Genomic DNA, 20572 nt, shown 5'->3' with positions numbered 1-20572 from the left:
ACTCCGGGTCAGAAACGAGCCTCATGTGTTCCCCCACCTTTTCGCATACACCTCTAGGGTGCCACAACCTTAGAGGCCCTTCGAGCACCCTAGCTCGTAAGATCTTTTGTCAAATAAGCCTTGTTCTCCTGCTCTGTCAGCATGATCCACCTCCAGCTTGTTCAACGAAACCACCGCCTTCTTTCAGCCGAGTCATCGCCCGGGCCTGTCAAGTCGCCAGTGCCGTAGGTAACTGAACTTGACCTGTGCGCCGGACCTGTCTCCATCTCTAATTAGGAGGGTGGGGGGAGGGAGATATCACCAGCCCGTCATGACACACTCCAGAGTGAAACTGTTCGCGACGTTTCCCTGAGTGCTGACGGTAACGTGGGATATCTGCCCTCGCCACTTGAACAGCGCGAGGGGGGTGGATCTCTGACAACAGAAACTTAGAGAGATGCACTTCACAGGAAGTACACTCTAATCTCGCCAGTGCCGAAACCAACCGGCAGAATGGCAGCTTACTATTGACTACTAACGTTTAACTGCATGCTCCAACTCACCCTGTAGACGTGCACTAACCGCTAACACATCCCACTTGAACCAGAACAGTTGCATGACCTGAAAAACGTTCATTGCGACTGTAAACTGATGCTCCACTCTCATAGAGAACCCTTTGCATGCTTTATAGACTCTACCAGAAGTAACCAAAGAGGACATAACCTCTGCCGTAGCAGTCAGATTTAATCCAGGACCTCATCCGAGAAGGCTCAGCTGTCAACAGCTGGAGCAGCGAAAGACCAGCCTAGCTAGTCACACTAGCCGTGCTAACGAAATCTGTAAATCTGCTACCACTACTGTTATGCAACCCTCACAGGTACCTCTGGCCTATAGTCTTGGCAACGCAACTCCAATATCGATAGATTCTAAAACTTAGACACAGGACTCGCTCTAAATCTACCGATTAGAGAGAGATAGACGCACATATCATGTACTAATAGATCCAGAAGCGACAGACAAACTGGATTCCCTCCTATTCATAACACCACGTAGCCAACCTACGACTGCTCCGCCGACGGACTCCAGTCCTGTCTAGGAGTTGAACCAGTAACCACTGTTTGCCCCTCACCTGCTTCTTGTCTTTCTATTCTTTCCTTCTCTCTCTTTTGTGTTTTGTTTTGTTTATTTGGGTTGTTACTTTCTTTGACACTGTGCCACAATGCTAGAATATCACAACATCATAATAGCGATTGAATTATTTGGGAATAATGTTTTGCTCACCTATGATTTGAATTGTGTATGATAGTAGATGTAGGTAGAAGTAGTTAAAGTCATCTGCCCAGATGCCACCTTAGTCATCTGCCCAGATGCCAATGAACTCTGAACAATGAACTCTGAACTTGAACACCATGAACTTGACCACTATGAACCTTGAACTCTATGAACAATGAACACTGCCTGTTTTAACCACTGCTTTTGGTCTCAGGAACACTTGGACTGTCTCACCTCTTCAGGTTTCCCCACCACATGGATGCACATGCCAGCCCTTGGTTTGCTCTAAAGACCGAAGCCAACACCTCGCTCTTCAGAACAAAGGGGGGATGTTGGGCTCTGACCATGTGGCTTAAACATGTGCTGTGGACAAAGAAATCAGGCCTTCACTTTGTCAAGCAAAGGTCTCATCCTGATTTGTAGTTTGAGGAGAGCAAAGGGATTTCACACTCAGGTGTGAATTCCCCCCCCCAAATAACCATGGTAACCGCGGCAATCTCATTGGCCGAGAGCCAAGAGACCCGAGGACCCCTGTGGTTCGGCCACTGTTCTATAAAACTCTCTGCTGCCCCCACCTCATGGCTTTCCCCCTTCGACCTCGGTTGAGTTAGGAGGCACACAACCGCTCTCTTCACCCGGACCCCCCCCCCCCCGTCCAGGCCACAGAGAAACCAGCTTTTCCAACTCTCCCTCCGGGGTAACAGGAGGCACACAAGGCTCTTCGCTCGGACACCCCCGTCCAGGCCACAGAAGAACCAGCTTTTTCCCTTCGACCTCCGTCGAACAGGGAGCACACCGCGCTCTCTTCGCCCGGACCCCCCCCCGGCCAGGCCACAGAGAGTCCAGCTTGCCCCGCCAGCGCACGAGGCCACGAGGAAGCAACGGCCCTTCAACCCTACTCAAACCCTGACAAGCCGTTTCGCTGGATGAAACAGCCCGCGATAACGAATCTGCTTCAGCGATCAGTTCAGCGCTTTTTGTTTCTTTTTCTTTTGGTGCACACATTCCGGCGAAGGAAAGACGACAACGCCTCCCTCCTTCACCGACGATTCCCGGTAAGACGCACGGACCACGCCGTCAGCCGAAATTAGATCACCCTCCCTGCCGCGAGGACAGATCACGTCTGCGTTTGCTCCAGCCGAGCCACGCCACGACAGACCGAAACAGCGCCAGCTCAACGCCGCGCTGAGAAGCACCCCCCCCCCCCTTCCTCTCGAAGAAAAAGGACAACTTTGCTCACGAACCCTTCAACGTTGCAACGAAGCATCTACAAGTAAGGTTCTTGGCATTTGGGCATAGCTTAGCTTAAATTAACGTAAGTTTAATTCAGGCCATTCATGTATATGTTGATATTCCCGTGTTTTTGTGTGTTTAAGACTGTCGCGTGATATTGAGGTATTACGCAATCATTACGGAGCAGAGAAGCTCCGCTGTATTGGTGTATCAACTATGACTGTTTCTTTTGGGGATTTATTTGATTCATTGTCTTCCACTCCGGGTGGAAGTTCTCTTTTCATTAACTCGACTCGGTGAGTGAGCTGAGGTGCGTGGCTTATCACGGCATAAGTTACCGGCAGTTCCAAGACAACAGCGGTATATTTATGCATGATAGAGCCAGCAATCAGGCTCCCTACCACATCGCACGCCGAAGCGTGATTCACTTCGAGTTCTCGCTCCTTTTTTCTCTTTCCTCCTTTCACGAAACACACACACACACACACACACAGCTCCTAATTCTACCCCTGGGGAACCTCGTTCAAACGAGCGCCTCACATCACGTGCTGCCCAGGCAAACGTGAATTACGTACAGCAGCCCCATTCTGCCATTTTGTCCGGGTCCCTCGACTCCGCCATCTTTGTAGTTTTTAGCTGTAGTTCTTAAGGCCCCTCCCCTTTGGCCAGCGTCACTCGACGCCGCCATCTTTGTAGTCTTTAGCGTAGCTGTAAGACTACATTCCTGTTCACCCACAGACACACACACACACATACACACACAGACATACACCCTCATCCACTTTATTCATTCTTTAGTTTAGGCATATAAAATTGTATGATAACGTTTGTTGGTTGCAATATTAATTGATTTGATCATTTATTATTTTGATTCAATAAACTCTGTTATACTTTCAGGAGCAGTCGTCTGTGATTACTTGTGCATATGTATTTGATAAGACTGTATGTAGTGGCCTGTGCTCGAACTTAAAACCCTTCACTGTCACTGAATGTATAGTCATACGCAGACTATTGACATTATGAGTGACTACTAATTATGAGACTTAGTTTTATCGTTTGGTTATTGGTCCCTGTTCGCAGGGTGGTGCCCCGTTTATATTAATAATCATTAATAATTGTTACATACGTCAATAATTCTATTGATGTCAAGAATTCAGTTTCTTAAATGCTGATAACCCAAACACGCTCCTTTAGATCCCAACAGGTTCGTCAAGGTATTTTCTCAGTATAAAAGTACAGAGCACACATAATGGCTTTAATGTTGGGGTGGATATGGACATGTCGGGGAAATGTATCAACAGTCAGTGTTTTGGGATTCAAGGCTCTCTAGGTTTACTTTTCATTTGTGCTGAAAGTATGAATTGATTGTCAGAAAGTGGATCGACAGCAATCCTTTGGCTAAAAGTGAGTTTATGCTCAAACAGATGTAGTTAGTACGATGTGTTGTGTGACCATGCCGGGAATCAGAAGTGTTTGTAGTTGTTCCTAACGGCTACACTGCGAGACCATCCCCAAACGCTGGCGGTCACTGTACCGAGAGGGACTCGGACTCGGTTGTACACATGAGAAGTGACAGAAATAGGACTGGAAATAAGAAAATCCACCATCTGACAAGTAGTTCAGATAAGCACACTGCTTAAGAGTCTACAGCCACGGTAGGATGTGAACGTTTAGTGACGATGCTAACACGCTGATGTTCAGCAGCTGCAATGTGACCATCGTCGCCCCATTTGGTGACCCCTAATAAGGGCCGGGAATCAAATATGTGACCAAATACCTCAATATCCATCTTGCACCAATATTGTTGGGTTGACTATTGGTGCTTTCACAAAATCTTTCTGATGAATAATCATCAGTAATGTGGTTATAATCACAAGGCAAATAGAGCGGCTAGAACAGTCTGGCAGGTTTAGTAAGATGACATCACTTAACTGTAATACGGCCTTTAAAACCAGTAACAGGCAACATTTTGAATACAGAGTGACAGTGGGCTGCACATATCTAACTGCCATGTTTCATTTCTGAATATCAATGTAATGGGGATGGCTTTGCTAGAAGTGTTTTTCTAAAGAGCAGAGGGCCACTGAGTCACTAATCAACTTCCTTATTGGTGATGAAAATGGTCATTTCTGGTCTTGAACTTGACAGCGTTTGTTGCTCCTTGTTAAGTTAACTTCATCCAGCTTTACAGTGTACGTCCTTGCCTTTAGTTCAGAAGTATTAAAACAAGAACAACATGCCGGCCTGAGAGACTGAAGTGGCCACAAAACAAGACAAAATGTAATGTGAGGAAAACACCATCAAAATAATTCACGAGGAAATGAATTAGTTTCCTCAAAAGGGGAATGTAACATAGTAAGACACCTGTTTTTTATGTGTCACATATTATCTAAATGTCCCTGCATGATGAATATTAAACGATTGTGCCTCACTTTAAAAAAACTTTCCTCCGATCTCCTTAAAGGGCAAAACTGATCTGCTGGTGTGACATATTAATATTATTTTACTCTTTCACTGAGTTCAATCTTTGAAGCAACTTCAGTCCTTTTGTGCAGGAAACCAGCAAAAACACATGCATGTGTGCGTGTGCCGCCATAGGACAGACAAACATCTGACGTGATAGAATGCATGGTTCTACGCCGTGATGGCCGTCGGATCAAAAGGTTTGAATGGGTGTCAATGGGGAATTTTTTATTTTAGATTTATTATATGAGCTTTGGTTAAACCTACAAAATAAAAAAAATGTTCATAAAAAATCACACCTTTGCAAAGATGTATGTCATATACATCAAAACAGCCAATATGTTTGAAAAGTGTAAAACTAAAAAGCCAAACTTTTAGTTGGCTAGTGATGCACAGGGGTCAACTAAAGTTCTCTGAGTTCCTATTGAAGAAATAGCTCTGTCTGCCCCCGATCACTGCGTGGAGATCAGTGTACTGCACTCTTTAACAGTGTACTGCACTCTTTATCAGTGTACTGCACTCTTTAACAGCACACTGAATACTTTGGAAGACACTGGAACTTTGTTCCCTGCCAGTAAACATTTCCGTGGGGGGGGGGGTTGTGCAGTGAATATTGCTTTGTTATTGAATCAGTCGTGTGAAATGCTGCTGAAACAATGGTGTCATCAAAAAAAAAAATCTGCCTCCCCACTTGTGAAGTGAAGCAACGGCAACATCTGCGGCGTCAGATCCTCACGGCTGCCAATAATATTTACACTACGCATTCATTTGGTCTCAAAGCAACGACGTGAGGTGCTGATGAGGCTGCTGGCGTGACAAAGTCCTGCTCAGTCTGCCACATTGCCGTTGCTGCCAGCAGTGTTTTCATTCCCACCTTTTCTCTTCTTTCTTTTTTTCGGAGGGATCTTCTCCACTTTAATCAAACGCCGCGTCTTCGTCTGGGATTCTTAAAGCTCTTGTCGCTGAGCAACGTTAGCGTGAGTTTTGTTTCAGTTCACACACGTGTCCCGCTGAGGCAGCAGGTCTTTGCTGCTTTGATGGATTTTCCCCCTCACTTTGTGATTCTCAATCCGCTAAACACTTGTAAGACAAGCCTCAATACATGCCCTCTAACTATAGCTGATGCCTCTGCTGGAACACACTGGGCTGAAACGCAGTACAGACAAGTTGTATTGTAAGATCAGTGTGTGTACCTGGTCCTTTAGATCGTATCGTAGCTTTAGCTGACGGATCTATTCAAGCTCGATTCACTCGCCTCCTACGTTTACTATCTCACCCAAGTGCAAAATGGACAATGATTAACTGCTTCGCGTGGGATTTTCATCCCAAACAAAGCTTCTTCTGCATTTATTCCGCTTCATTTTCCCCCCAGTTGAGTAGAATTGTTCATGAAGGCTTGTGTTTTAGCATTTCTTTTTTTAAACTTGTGATACGTCAAAATAAAATGTAATCAACGAGACAAGATACGTTTACCTTGAAAGCTATTCACGATGTAGAACGGTGAATGTCGAGCCCTCGTCTTTTCTAGACTAATAGATTAAGGAAATATTCTTGCATATTAAAAAACACTTTCAAACTCAGCAGAAACAAAATAAAACTCAACAAAACCCGAATTCCAACAATCACCAACTCCAGTTTGGTTGCCGTTAACCCTTACTGCACAGTTAGCCGTGTACATCTGCTGTCTCTCTGTGCTGTCATTACACGCTGTCGCTCTCGCTCGTTCATCGGAGGCGAACCACGAAATTACCAAAAGTAAATCCCTAAAATCGTCCCAAATAAACGAAACCAGAAGAGCAATCTGCCATTTACCGGCAGCCAATATGTTGGTCCACTCAGGGTGGCAGTGACCCTGTATTCAAAACAGAGCTGTCAATATGCCACATACTGTCACAATATTCGTTTGCATGGTTATCACTTATCAGACGTGAGCATTTTGTAGTTTTCACTGTTCCCTGACATTTGATAGACTAAAGGATTCTTCAATTAAAACAGAATTGCTGAGTTACTGTTAAATCTATAACGACACCTCTGTCAATATACAGTACCGTATATGTTTTGTCCATATATATTGCAAATGTAAATAATCCAAAAATAGCAGTTGTCGTCCACTGTGGATATTTACAACAGTGAAAGGATGAAGGTTCGCTTTACAAGGCAAATGTTTCTGTGTTGTAATAAACTGCCCAACCTGAGGTACGATTCACTCAAACTGCTCCCAGCAGCAAACCGTTGACTTACAGCACAGACCAAAGTCAAGGAGCTGCATTGTGTTCACTCCTGATGGACGTCTGCTCACAGTTCCTCTCATGGCTTAATTCAAGGATCGATGACATCGTCTCCTGGCTGGTTCAGTCAATGAAGTAGCTCGAACAAGCTTTTCTTTTCTCTATGATACGGTTATTTTCTGCATGGCTTCCATCTCCATTAACCTACATTTCATTTATTGATCGAAGGACATTTTTATGATCTGTTCCAAGCTGAATCCAGCAGCAGCAGCATCATGACTGCCCTTTCTCTGATATCCTCCATGAGACAAACACCGCCCCACCACGGCGGTGTATCTTTATTTCATTTCTTCTTCTTCTTTAATGTGTGAATCCAACAGCGGGTTCAACGTTCTTGAACCCAGACGGGGACTCTGGAACGGAGGCAGACAGCGAGCCTCAGCTGGCCTTTTACACCGACCCAAACCGCAGCCGCCGCCGGAGTCGAGGTATGAGAAACGGTAACGCCAACAGCGCGTGGGGCTCAGGGGGTAAGGAGGACTCGCACAGCCACAGACAGTTTATCCCGCCGTCTGATGGTATAACCGTCGCCATGACGCATGACAAGTAACCTTTGCAGTGCATATAGCAGATGGATGGCTCCGTGGTGTTGCGTGTGCTCGTGATTGTGCCCCCTTTTCAAAAGCACATGGAGTTTGTGTCCACGGTGTGCTGTGTACGTACATATCTGTGTGTGTTTGGAGCATGCAATGCTGATCTCAATCTTGTTGACTGGAATCAAACAAGTCCACGAGATCAGCCGTCGATCTAACGCCTTATTTTTGAAATAATATTCCACGCAAAATATTGTTTCTAAGGAGGAGCCTGTGCAAATGTGTGAGAGTGATGTGGTGCAGCACGCCGTGTCCGTCAGCATGCCGCGTCCTCGCAAGCTTCCACGTACAGTAGCGGGGTGTGGGAGGAACTCAATGAAATAAAAGAGACAATGCCCTCAGAATAATAGCTGCTGTCAGACGGCGCTACAAGCCTCCACAACGCCTCGGGCCACGCGCTCCCCCGCCGTGTGCTCAGGTGCCACAAACACGCCGATGCCTCCAGAAGTGCAGCCAACACCTCTAATTAGAGCGAGGCTTAAGAATAGAATGGAGCTGCAGCGCTGCCACTGCCATGTTGTTTACATCCAGAGGAAAAAGGAGTCGCAGGTATGACGACAACATCGAAATGTTCAACTTCTTTATGTAAACTTACTTACTAAACATACTTTTGAATGTTATGATAATTAAATAAAATTTAAAAAAAGATAAAATTATGTCCCACATTCATATTTTTGTATAATTCCGGCGCGAGTCACTTGATTGAATAAACTAACTTTACACATAATACGATAGGTCAGCGTTCTACTTTGGCTTTTGTTTAAAGGATCGCCGTCGGCAGCAAAACACTGCCAGAGTAATTTAAAAAGTGACAACGTAATCTAGAGTTATTCTACCGGTGAGAAAATAACCCTTTCTTTAAACAGAGTGTGAGTGGCTTTATTCAAGGTCACTGTGACTTGTGTGTGTGTGTGTGTGTGTGTGTGTGTGTGTGTGTGTGTGTGTGTGTGTGTGTGTGTGTGTGTGTGTGTGCCCCTGCGGATCACGTTTAACACATTCTGTGTTGCACTCTGGAGTAACAGAGATAAGGGAGGCGTTCTGTACTCGGGCAGAGAGGGAGAGTAGAAGGAAGGTTGCAACACAACCTCTGAACCACTTTTATTGAGGCCCGTGCCTCTTCTTTTTTGTATTTCATCCCTCACATCCCAGCTTGGATGTTAAAACCCTTCAATGGTAAACCTTATTTCTGTGCCACTGAGCTATGCCCGGTCTAAAGCTCCCATAGGCCTTGAGGTTTCTTCATCCTCGAGGGCCTTTTCATGGTGGCTGAGCCCATATTCCTTCTGGCTTGTTTGTAAAAACGACTCCCCGTGTAAGCGGTGTGCGTTTGTGTGTGGTGCTGCTGTGTGCATGTGTGTCTGGAGGGGCATGTGGGGGTGGGGGGGGGTAAAAAAAGAAACTGCTTCACACATCTCCATCGTTTGTTGTCCCCCCCCCCCCCCCCCCGTGCGTTTCTCTCCCCCCGGCAGCAGGTTCCCCGCGGAGCCCCATCAATAAGACCACCCTGACTTTGATCAGCGTCATCAGCTGCGTGATCGGCCTCGTCTGCTCCTCACACATGTCCTGTAGCCTCTCGGTGCGGGTCATCCTCCATGTGCCGGAGCACCTCATCGCTGACGGTAAGACTGTGGTTGAAGCCTTTACTCTCGCACACACACACGCACACGCACACACACGCACGCACGCACGCTCTTGTGGGCGCTCAAAGCCCAAGGGGGGGCTGAGCTGGCAGTTTTCCCGCCGGATTCGTCGAACCACCTCGATAATGAATTTCCATGTAACACCTGCGGATGATGGGAGAAAAAATAAGCACTGCAGGGGGGTCCAAGCACCGGCTCAGTGGGTTTTTTCAGCTGTCAGGGCAGTGAGATGGGAGTGCAGACACGTTATAGACTGCGACTGGGACTCACTCATCTGTCATCCAGAGGTCTGATTTGATTGGAAGCGCTGCTGCTGCTTTCCCGGCGGTACGAGCGGGCCTGCCAGGGAGATATTAAGATTCCAGGGAGGCGTCCAGGAGGAGAACTCTGAAAGCAGAGATGAAGGATGAATTACAAAACTGGGATTGATTTAGAATGTTTCCATGAATGTCTCCACAATCTCATCAGACTTGATTTCGATGTCACGAAGAATCAGATGAGAATCTGGATTCCGCCACCGGGGGAAAGAAGCTATTAATGCCACAGCTGCGCATGTGTCTGCCCCGGAATACTGAGAAGAAAAGCAGAGAAAACGTGCAGCGACACCTTTCTCCTTGCCTTTCACATCAGGGAAAGTAATCATCTGTTCACGCAGGATAACAACATCTACTGCTGTTCAAGATATTCTGTGACAAAGGACAGGACAAACTTCTCTATATGACGAACCTGGCGTCTCAAATAGAAATGTGGGCAAGGTTTATCATCTCAAATTGTGTTTTGTGGAAAACAGGTTTCCCACTGCCATCTGTGTCTTGTCTGATACGTGTCCAAATGACATCTGAAGCCATCACTGGCCATCCTACCGGAGCCGAATAATACCAGTCACTCAGCTGCTCATGAAATTTGAGGGATGTTGAAAATATCACAGAAAACAATGCCTTCAGGATGGTACGGAGGGACAAAACAACCAAGAGTCTACAGCCACTTAAAACCACAAATGCAAAGCCCATAGTGGTAGAAGAGGACCATTCAGGGGATCAACAGAGTCGTTATGATTCATCCTCTGGGAACCATGAATGTCTTTATAATGTCTCATGGCATGGTGTTTCAACCTGTGTGGCTACCTTGTGATTGACAGGTCTCTACCTCGGTGGAGTCCTGCCTTTTCCCTGTTTTGACCCTTTCACTGTGTGTGTTTTCACTTCATGAAAGTCGATCATGATATTTTGGTTGCCTAGAATTGTCTCGTTCAGCGTTCAGCTGCACTTAGCTCCACCCTCTCCGAACCAATGGATGATGTCATGGTGATTTTGTCTACTTCTTAAACACAGTCTTTGAGTTTGTTTTGACATCAGTGGAAGAGAACTTTCTAGGTCAGACTTTTCTGATGTTCCTTCTCACTAGATAAGTCACGAAGAAGGAAACCCACCATCTGGCGAATTCCTATTTGAACACTTCCTGTAACACATGTTATGAGCCGCTGAGTGACTGAAATGTCAAGGGTCCATGGGACGGCCATCTTGGACTGTAGTCAGTTAACCTAAAGTCAGAAGATTATTCCTGCATTCTTTTTTTTTTGGAAACCCAAAACATTTATGTTTGACGCATAAGAATCCATTTCATAATGTAAAAAATACAAAAATTGCACATCCAGCATTCAGACATGGAGTACTGTCGGACATAAAATGTGCCATAAGAAGAGAAACATTGCTGATTGGTGTGTAAAGTTTGAAAGATTTAACGAGCAGCTTTATGACTCATCGCAATTAGACAAACAAGATGTGTCCGGCCATTTTCAGTGTGTGCTCTGTTTTATAAGTGCTCGTCAAAGGGGACGGCACTAACCGGGGCGCACCGGCCAGCAAGTCCTAATGCAGTCCTTGTCTCGTTTTTTGTGGTGGCCTTGAGAGTCAAAACTCAACATTTCCCAAATCCCAATGACCAGAAAATGTAACATTTCAGAATGTCAATATGTCGTCATGTTTTCTGTTTTGCTTTTGTGTTTTTGATTGAATTGTCATTATATTTTGTGAAAATGTGTTCTTTGAATTGCCGTTTTGTTTTGCGAAATACATGTTTGTCCTCCACAATGAAGCCCAACTGATCAAATGCCCAGAATTTAAATATTTACATGTACGAAGCAGCTTATGAGCATCGTCAAGATTCTAAGTCAGTTTCCATACTCACCTTTCACTTCTAAACATGTGCAGCTCCATCACTTTTTATTTTATATTCAGTCATTATAACTTAAATTGAATGGGCCCTTAATTGTTAGCAGACGTAGGCGATGTGTTGCCCTGACACTGGAGCTCAACACTAATGCCATCACGTTGCTTTATTCGTGTCACAAGTGCTGCTAGTAACACGCGTGTGAAGATCAGGGGGAGGAACTGCTCATCAGTGTTCGTTGTTAATCGTTGGTGAAACTGACGAGCAGCCTGAAAAAGTTTCTGAGTTTGAGGAGAGATTTGTTCTGACAGACGCTCAACATGAGCCGAGTTACCTTCCGGCTGCAGTCACCAGGACGTGTGGCCGAGTCAGTCGGTGCCATCACCCTAAACCACAGCTGAATGTGATGCACAGTGTATGTAAAGTCATGAAAAGGAGGGAAGTCCGTAACACGATCTCCCACTGCACCATTATGACGGCAGGGTCGAACAAAGGCCCTCCTCCAGTGCATCGCGTAAGCTGTGCAAACGGCTCTAACATGCCATTTATGTATTGATGACATTGTCAGAACCTCCACCATTCTAATCCTCACACATTTGAATCCAAACACCGCCGGGAATGTGAACCAATGGTTTCTTCACCGTTGCCGTTCTCCTCGTGGAGCACATGTGTGACTGCAGGGCAACAGAGTGGCAGCCTGTGGCTACTGATGAATCACCAACATTACAGCTGCTGTTTCATCACATTGTCCAACACACTTTCAGTGTTTGTTGCCCTGGCTGGATCTCAGCTCCTGCTTTAATGATACTAAATAATAATGGTTATTATTTTTCAAATATCACAGAAGTAGCTGAGAAGCTTGTTTCAGGCTTTTATTTGATTTACTGCAAACTATTCCATTTTATTCCATAATTTTGCCTCGTATTGCTGATTTTTGTCGTCCATTTGTGATTAAACAACATCAGGGTCTCAGCGCTGATGGACTTTTATGACACAATGGATGGAGTGATTCCCTATTTGCATCATTCGTGTCACTTCTTTACTTCGACTGTGGATGAAATCACGCTGTGCGAAAAGTTGTCTTTGTGTTTGGTGTGAACACACCATAAAGCATCCATTTCTTCCATTTCAGTTTGGAGCTGATGTCTCAAATTAAAGATATTTGACCTGCATTGAAGTCCAAAATACACCGTGTCTTAGTGCTGTTTTTATTTTCATATTTGAACTGGTGGGATATTTTCTCATATCGTCCTGCTTTTCCATCCTCCCTCCTCCTGCTCTTTGCTCATCCACCCTCCACGTCCTTCTGCTTCCTCTCCCTCTCCCCTTCTCCTCAACCCTCTACCCTTCTCTCATTTCTTCCCTCTCTCTTGCATCCTTCTATTCTTGTTTCTTCCCATCCCTCCTCCCTCCGTCCTCCTCAGGATCCAGGTTCATTTTGCTGCAGGGGAGCCAGCTGGAAGCCTCAGACTGGCTGAACCCGGCACAGATCTTGTTGTACTACCAGCAGAATGCCAGCGGGCCCTGGGTCGGCGAGCTGTGCGGGCGACGCCTCCTGGACCCCTGTGAGCACCAGTGTGACCCGGAGACAGGTGAGCCGAGGACACCACATAAATCAGCTCCGTCTCCGACCGGGATTGTCACCATGGTAACCTTATTGATTTTTAATTCAATAAACACGGTCTCTGCTCTCTGGCTTGACCAGCTACCGTCGTCAAATCCACGGAGAACACAGTGAAGTTACAGTCGCTGAATCGTTGGCTCACTCTTTTATGCTTGCAACTTAACCAGTAAACATGCAGTAGACTTGACGTCTCAACCTATTTATTATGGTGCTTAAGGGTGAACTTTACCCTACAACAGTTATTTAAACTCTGTTTAACCTTTAAATCATATCTAGTATTCATGGGAAATAAAAAAACTAACGTTGAAGAAGCTAAACCAATGCTAAACAAGAATCAGGTTATTTGATCATCAACAAAATGTAACATTCTGTTGAACCGCAGTCAGCCCAACTTCCAAACCCTGTAATTGTTCAATTGGCTGTCAGACAAACAGCACTGGCCAATAACACGAGTGGTGGTAACGCCAAGAAGGTGTTGCACTGACAAAGGCTCTGACATCGCCTTGTGCACCTGCGATGAACTCAAGTGTCTTCTCATCTTCTGTCGGCGTGCAGGCGTTCTTCCCTTGGCGTCACACAGCTGCCACTACTTCTTCTAAAGCCCGGGTTCAAGAGCGCAAACATTTGTTGATCTAAATCTGTGAGAAAAAAGAAAAGAAAGCCAAATGTTATTTACAGCGACAACTGAGCGCGAAGCAAAGAGCCTGATGGGACCGAGATGAAAAAAGTGAAGAAAAAGTCAAAGAGAAAGACGTCATAGTCGTCCATAGGCAGCTGGCAGTGAGAACATACAGTCACTTTGAAATGCAGAGCTTTCTAATTATTAATAATGACTCGATGACACATTAAGTTTGTTACGTCAACCACAAGGTCACGGGAGGGCACATACCCCAACCAAGAGTTTCAGAAATCCGTCCCACAATTCGTATCAGCTCCTAAATGTCATGAAAACCAGGCCAGTAGTTCCTCCATCATTACGACATGACCTCCATTAGGGTTTTTAGAACCATAGCGATCTAAAGACTTAGGAATCTTAAGCAAGTTAGTCCTCTGACAAATACAAAGCAGCATGACTTGGGGCTGCAGTTCAGTGTTTCTAAATCACATCTTGGGTTTCTTACTGCTGCTGCACGTTGGACGTAGTGAACGAGATGCAGAGGAGAGCGTCTACCTGCACACTAAATCATCTGCTGAGAGTCTGTTGGTTATTTATTTGTGCTTCAGAATGTAACCACTGTGAAAACGGAAGAAATTACATTTATTTAAAATGAGCAAGTAAGTGAAGACGAAGCCTGACTGTACTTTGAGAGAAATGCTCCCCCCTCGTCCTCAATGGTCCTGAATCAATACTTTGTTGGTTCATCAATGAAGCGCCACACGAGTTGAAGAGGCGACGATCATCCGTGCAAACCCCACCCTGAAGCTTCTTGTCCTGCAGACCATGGCCTTTATGGGTGTCAAATGTCCCTTCATCTTACTTTAGACCCTGATGGTCCTGGTGCGTCTTTGCTGTCATACAGAGATAGGGGATATTCTTCAAATAAAAGGCAGGTACATCTTATAGTATGGAATGGAAAATTGACGAGGCTATTACTAATATGACGTCAATACATTTGTGGTTGACAACCACAGAGAGAAGAGAGGTAGCGGGGGTAGACGGTCTTCATCTTCGGGCTGGTTTTGTTGATTTTGAGTTGGTGTTCAAATGTTGGAAGCAGAAATACATTTCTAAAACATCACGTTTCTACGTCAAAGCCTGTAGAGCTAGCATTAGCAGAGTTGTTAGCATGTTAGCATGTCATTAACTGGAGTTAGCACTTCTATGCTACGCTAGCTACTGAATGTCTGCACTTTTTAATTCCTTAATATCATCGTCTTCTGTCTGGATCTCCAGGTGATGTGGTGGTTCACTTTCACACTGTGGTCTGTAGCTTTAGCTTCTCTCTTTAGCTTTTTAACTCTTTTCTCTGCTGAATCAGTTTGATATCGTGGATATATCCTTCAAACACATGTTGAACAATATGTTGTAGAGCAGGGGTTCTTAACCTTTTTGATCTCGGGGCCCAACTTTTCAAGTACAAAGTGTCCCGGGGCCCACTCTGACTATATGCATCAAAAGTGTCAGACAACCTGTAGGTCATACAGAAACAGAGCAGTGGGCCTTTGGAGTCAGTAAAAATTTAAGATTTTTGTCCACATAAAATAAAAAAGTATCTTTCAGTATAAATAACTGCCGGTGGCTGTATCTGTACAGGTAAAGGACAGTATAGGGCTGTAACTACACTATCAGTGAACAACTGCCTCAAATTTGAAGAAGATTGGACAAAGTATGACCATTCTACAGAGTTTCTTCCATGAAGAGATCCAGGCGGAGCTCTAAAAGGACATTTGAAGACCCAAATGGACACTTGGTAACCACATGATATTCTGACACACTAAAGGTGTTTCTCCATTTATATTTTGATATTATATTATTTTCCTTTTATTTTTATCCTTTGCAAATTGCAAAAACGATGTGGTGTGTGAGTCGCGGACTTGCTGTGCGTAATGGCTGCGACCGAGCGCACGAACGAGAATGAGAATAGCTCAGTTACGCAAACGTTGGTTGACGGCTTATGGAAGAGGAGGATAAGGTTTGTACTATAAGTACTAGCGTTTTCTGAAGGCAGTAGCTCAATGGTAACATCCGCTAGCACGTTGTCGGGTCTGTAATGTGTCTTTTTCCGTCGAAATGCTGCAAGATACGACTTGCAGCGGTTATGGCGACTTTGGACAGTGTGTGTGTGGGCTCCTTTTGTGGAGAAACCATAAGAAATGAAAGAAAATCGATGATTTCTTTGCAAAGATGAGGATTTTGGGCATGCTGGCATACCAAACACGGACATGTTTTGTGACGTATTTGCGCAAACAAGCCGTAGGAACGGAAGGGGAGGGGATCGAGGATGCCGGTGTTGAACAAAACCCTTGTCAAATAAATGAGATGATACAATGTGATGATCACAAAGACATTTATTATCATGTGTATGTAAACCTGCATACACAACAAGAAGCCCAACAGACTTTCCCACGAGCGTTGGATGTTTCGTCGCTTGGTGTCGCTTTATTTTTGAAGGCTTCAGAGCTTCGTTTGATAGCATTAGCTCACATTCCACACACTGAGCCCTCGGCTCTGCCTCGTTGCCTCCGTTCACAAAGCCGTACTTAAGAAAGTCAGGGTTGTACTTGCACACACATTTAGACTTTTGGGGGGTATGGCACCACTGTCGTCTTCATTTTTTCTTTTTAATAACTTATCCATAACTTTTGCTACAGGCTAGCGGCTAGCTGAGTGTCTTCTTCTGCTTATTGCAGCTTGTTAAACAACTGACTGACGCATTAGCGCCACCAGGTGGTGGGAAGCTATATTGTAACTGAGCGTCTCATGGATAACAGTAATATCTCTGGTGTCTTCAATTGATAACCTATGCGGTCCCGCGGCCCTCGCGGCCCACAGGTGCAAAACTGAAAGTTTTTTCGCGGCCCTCTAGGTGGCACCCTCTAGGTGCCCATGATTGGGCCGCGGCCCTATGGTTAAGAATCACTGTTATAGAGCATCATTTATGTGAGTCAGCCTTTTCCCACATGAAGAACATAAAGTCCAAACACCGTTCCACCATGACTGATGATCATCTGAAGTCTGCTTGAGGCGGATACCAGCAGCTACGGTCCGGATTATGCAACTCTGGCCAATCCCATTCAGTGCAAGTCATCAGAGTAAGGTGATGACCAACAATGTACAGAATTGTATTGTGCCATAAGGGTTCATGCAGTTATGCAAGGTACGCCAACATATATTGTAAATATAAAGTATACTCAGTGTATGTATGTGTATATATATATATATACACATATATATATATATAAATAGATATTCAGCATTTTTAATGTAGGTAGATCATTTTGACTTGGTCATTTTAAAAGTACCTCGCAAGCCGAAAAAGTGTGGGCACCCCTGTTGTAGACCCTTCTGTCTGCTTCTCTCTGAAATTGCATTTTTAGTTTTTCCAAAAATGTGATCATATCTATTCAGGGAGTGCGGTTAGTGACAGTGTGGGCTCCATGGAGCTCTGACAGCTTGGTGGAGTAGCAGCAGGCTCAGCGAAGGGTCAACTGGGAAAAAGCAAATCCCTTTTGATGTCCCAATATTTCTTCTATCCATCACGGTCATACGGTTTTGAATTTTAGAACTCAGTGGAAAAAAGGAAGCTCCGCCTTCCTGCATGTGCAACTTAGTGGACAAGCAGCTGTGATATAACTTGTTGATGCACATTTGTGTTGCTTATTAACTAATTGTTAAGGACTTGTATACTCGCTGTGGTTCGAGACAGTCTTGAGTGTCAGTGCAGCAAAAGGCCTCTGGAACTCGCGGCGCTTATCACTCGCTGTGGCTTTAATTGTTTACAGGTGTGACCATGACTACGCTCCATGGCACTGCAGGGCCGGGAAAATGGAAAATAGGAAAATAGATTGTCTGGAGCACTTGACCTGACTTTCCCCCGGGGGAGTTGTCTACGGAGCTGATCAATTAGTTTTCATGTCTCCACTGTCAACTTCATTTGTACTCCGGGGGACAGCAGGAAAGACAAACCCTCAAGTTTAAACTGGACGCATTTTTATGAGCAAAATTTAGAAAGGAAATATCGTAGAAGATTAATTAATTATGGCAGATAAACTGTAATGCGTTTGTCTCGAGCTACTGGAGCGGGAAACTAATCTGGAGGTTTCACAAAGGTCACGGAGTAATTTGCCAAAATGTGATTTCCTTCTCGGCGCTCCTTCATCTAGTGCGTAATCGTGGCCCAATTGTTTTTGCCCGAATAGATGAAATCAAATTAGAATCCATCAGATTGTGTTCTCGAGGAGCAAAAGTCCAGTTTTATTTCACTTGTCGGAGCAGAAATACCACAATGAGGTCTCAGCAACAGTGACAGAAGAAAACATGGATTCTTAATACTGAACAGAAAAGCAAACCATCAAAAAACCACAGAAGAAGATAAAATAGCACGTCGAATAGGTGTGACTTGGTAATTATGGCAGCAGCACAACCACAGTCATGGCATCCAATATAGTTTAATTACAGTTCAACTCATAAAAGTCTCCATTATTATGATGGAAACATCTGGTGGATTAACGCAGCAAAATAAATTGTAATTATGTATTTTACTGCGACAAATTGAAATATATTGTGGAATATCCTGAAGCTGGGCTCCCTCCAGTGTTTGCTGTGTGTCTCCCAGCCTCTGCACACTGACACGGCTCCTCCAGCACCAGCTCTGTCGCGGTTTGGGTAAAAGACAGCTGACCGGGCCGGATGTTTGGAGCCACTCCCCTTCTTGATGTCAAATTGGATCAAATGTCGGATTAATTATTTGAGTGAAGTTGGAGTTAACAGACTGCTTCGTGGTTCATTTCCGCTGCTCTTCCTGCATCCTGTCTGAGCTGAGATGTGGTAACATGCTCAGACACCAGCAGGGCCACGACATTCAAATGGACATTCTGGATGTTTAGAAGTGTGGTTGTATGAGCTTCTTCTCCAGAGTCACTGTATCACCTACAGTAGATGGAGTTTGGAGAACCAGCACTGACATTGTGACGTATTTAAGACATCTAAAATCAATATCAGTTCAAGTGTACGCTATATTTCTAATATTTTTACTGCTTTACCATACCGTCAGACAACTCTTTCTGATGGAGGAACTATCATCTCTGCCACCAGGCTCCTTTGACATAAACGGTCATTTTACCTCTCAGAACACAGGAGTCGCCTCCATCGGTGAGTTAGTTTGTGTTGTTGTGTGACTTTGGTGTTTTAAATGTTCAGTTCCTCCAAAGACACACAATAATACAAACATACTAATAAATGAATAAATAACATTTTTTTAAGCCTACAAGTTAAAGACCAGCAACTCAGTGAGGGCTGTCTCAGCGAGGTAAAGACCTGATACATATTCTAAACATAGAGGACACATGATGTCTGAAATACGTCCACAGTAGTACATTGCTTTGCGCCTGTCTGTTTCTCTGGCGGGTCGACTTTCATCTACTGTAGTCAACACACTGAAGATGGATGGGTACCTCATACAACCCCACTGCAAATAGTCCGAACCCCCCCCCCCCCCCCCCTTAAAGATAAACTTTAGAGAGAGACCAGAATGTGTGGTAGAGGAGCCTCCACTGGATGAGCGATGGGTTGGAGGGATGGATGTACTGTAAGCTTGATGGCGTGCCTGAAATGACTGATGGGCGTTGAAGCAACATGTCAATAACTTTAGATCGATGCTGCATTCCGTACATTTTTTTCTTTGCGGCCTTAAAAAAGGGAAACTTGAAAAAGCGCAGAGTGAGAAGTACATCCATCTCAGCACGATATTGTTGGACTTCTGCTTTTCATATTTACTGAACTCTGAGACCACGTGACTCACAACGGCTTACGATTGATATCTGGTGACAAAATCAGTGGCGCAGGCTGTCGGCTGAATAAGAACCAGAGACTGATGTTAAATGCAGCGGGGCTTTGAGAGCAGTGGCTTGACCTGCAACCTCTGGCTGATAGACGCTGCGTGCTGGGAGAATTCAAATCTGATCCTTTAGTAAATCATTAATCATCCAGTCGTTATTGGAGAATGTGTGACTTATGAAAGAAACACCAAAATCCAAAACCATGTGGAATATTTCATGAGCTTTTATGTGCAGAAAATACATTCATTGGTTTTTACAGAGAAAATATTTTTATTGTCACTTTCCTATTTAGATCAACCGCAGTTTTGACGATGCATTTCCTGAAAGCTAAATAAAATCATACCAACATGTTGAAAAAGCCTGTACGTTGTGCTAAAACTCCTGAGACCATAAACTCATGTTTACAATGTTTACTGAGGTAATAAATCAAGAGAGAAGTAGAGTCATTTTCTCATCGACTTCTATACAACCAGAGGAGTCGCCCCCTGCTGGACACTGGAGAGAATACAAGTTTTAAGACATGCAGCATCGGCTTCACTCGTCAGAACCGGAGGTCGCCACCTGGCTTCAACGCATGAATGTGTCCGTTCCTGCAGAGCCCTGAATCTGGGCGCTTTAGAGGGGGCCGATGTTTCACGGGCTGGTTTGGCTCCAGGGTGTGTTTGGACTGTGTGAAACACGAAAGGTCACACCGCCGTAAATGCAAGTTCCCACATCATTACGCTCGTAATGGCTTGGCGTGCGGTGCTGATGAGCTGAGCAATTTTGACACAACAATGTGTGAAGAACAAGCATACTTACACGCAACAGATA

General features: G+C 44.8%; 1 protein-coding gene across 1 annotated transcript in view; it reads left to right on the top strand.

Annotated features, from left to right (window-relative positions):
* astn1 (astrotactin 1) overlaps positions 1–20572 on the top strand; it is a gene marked incomplete at its 5' end in the record, with an annotated part of 390125 nt that overhangs the window by 104887 nt on the left and 264666 nt on the right. Inside the window, 3 exons of the mRNA XM_079284766.1 lie at positions 7556–7705; positions 9298–9447; positions 13062–13229. Of these exons, the coding sequence (XP_079140892.1) occupies positions 7556–7705; positions 9298–9447; positions 13062–13229 (468 nt within the window). The remainder of the gene's footprint in view (positions 1–7555; positions 7706–9297; positions 9448–13061; positions 13230–20572) is intronic.

Source organism: Melanostigma gelatinosum, assembly GCF_949748355.1.
Source record: "Melanostigma gelatinosum genome assembly, chromosome: 15".
Classification (NCBI taxonomy): domain Eukaryota; kingdom Metazoa; phylum Chordata; class Actinopteri; order Perciformes; family Zoarcidae; genus Melanostigma; species Melanostigma gelatinosum.
This window is presented reverse-complemented; position numbering and strand designations above follow the sequence as displayed.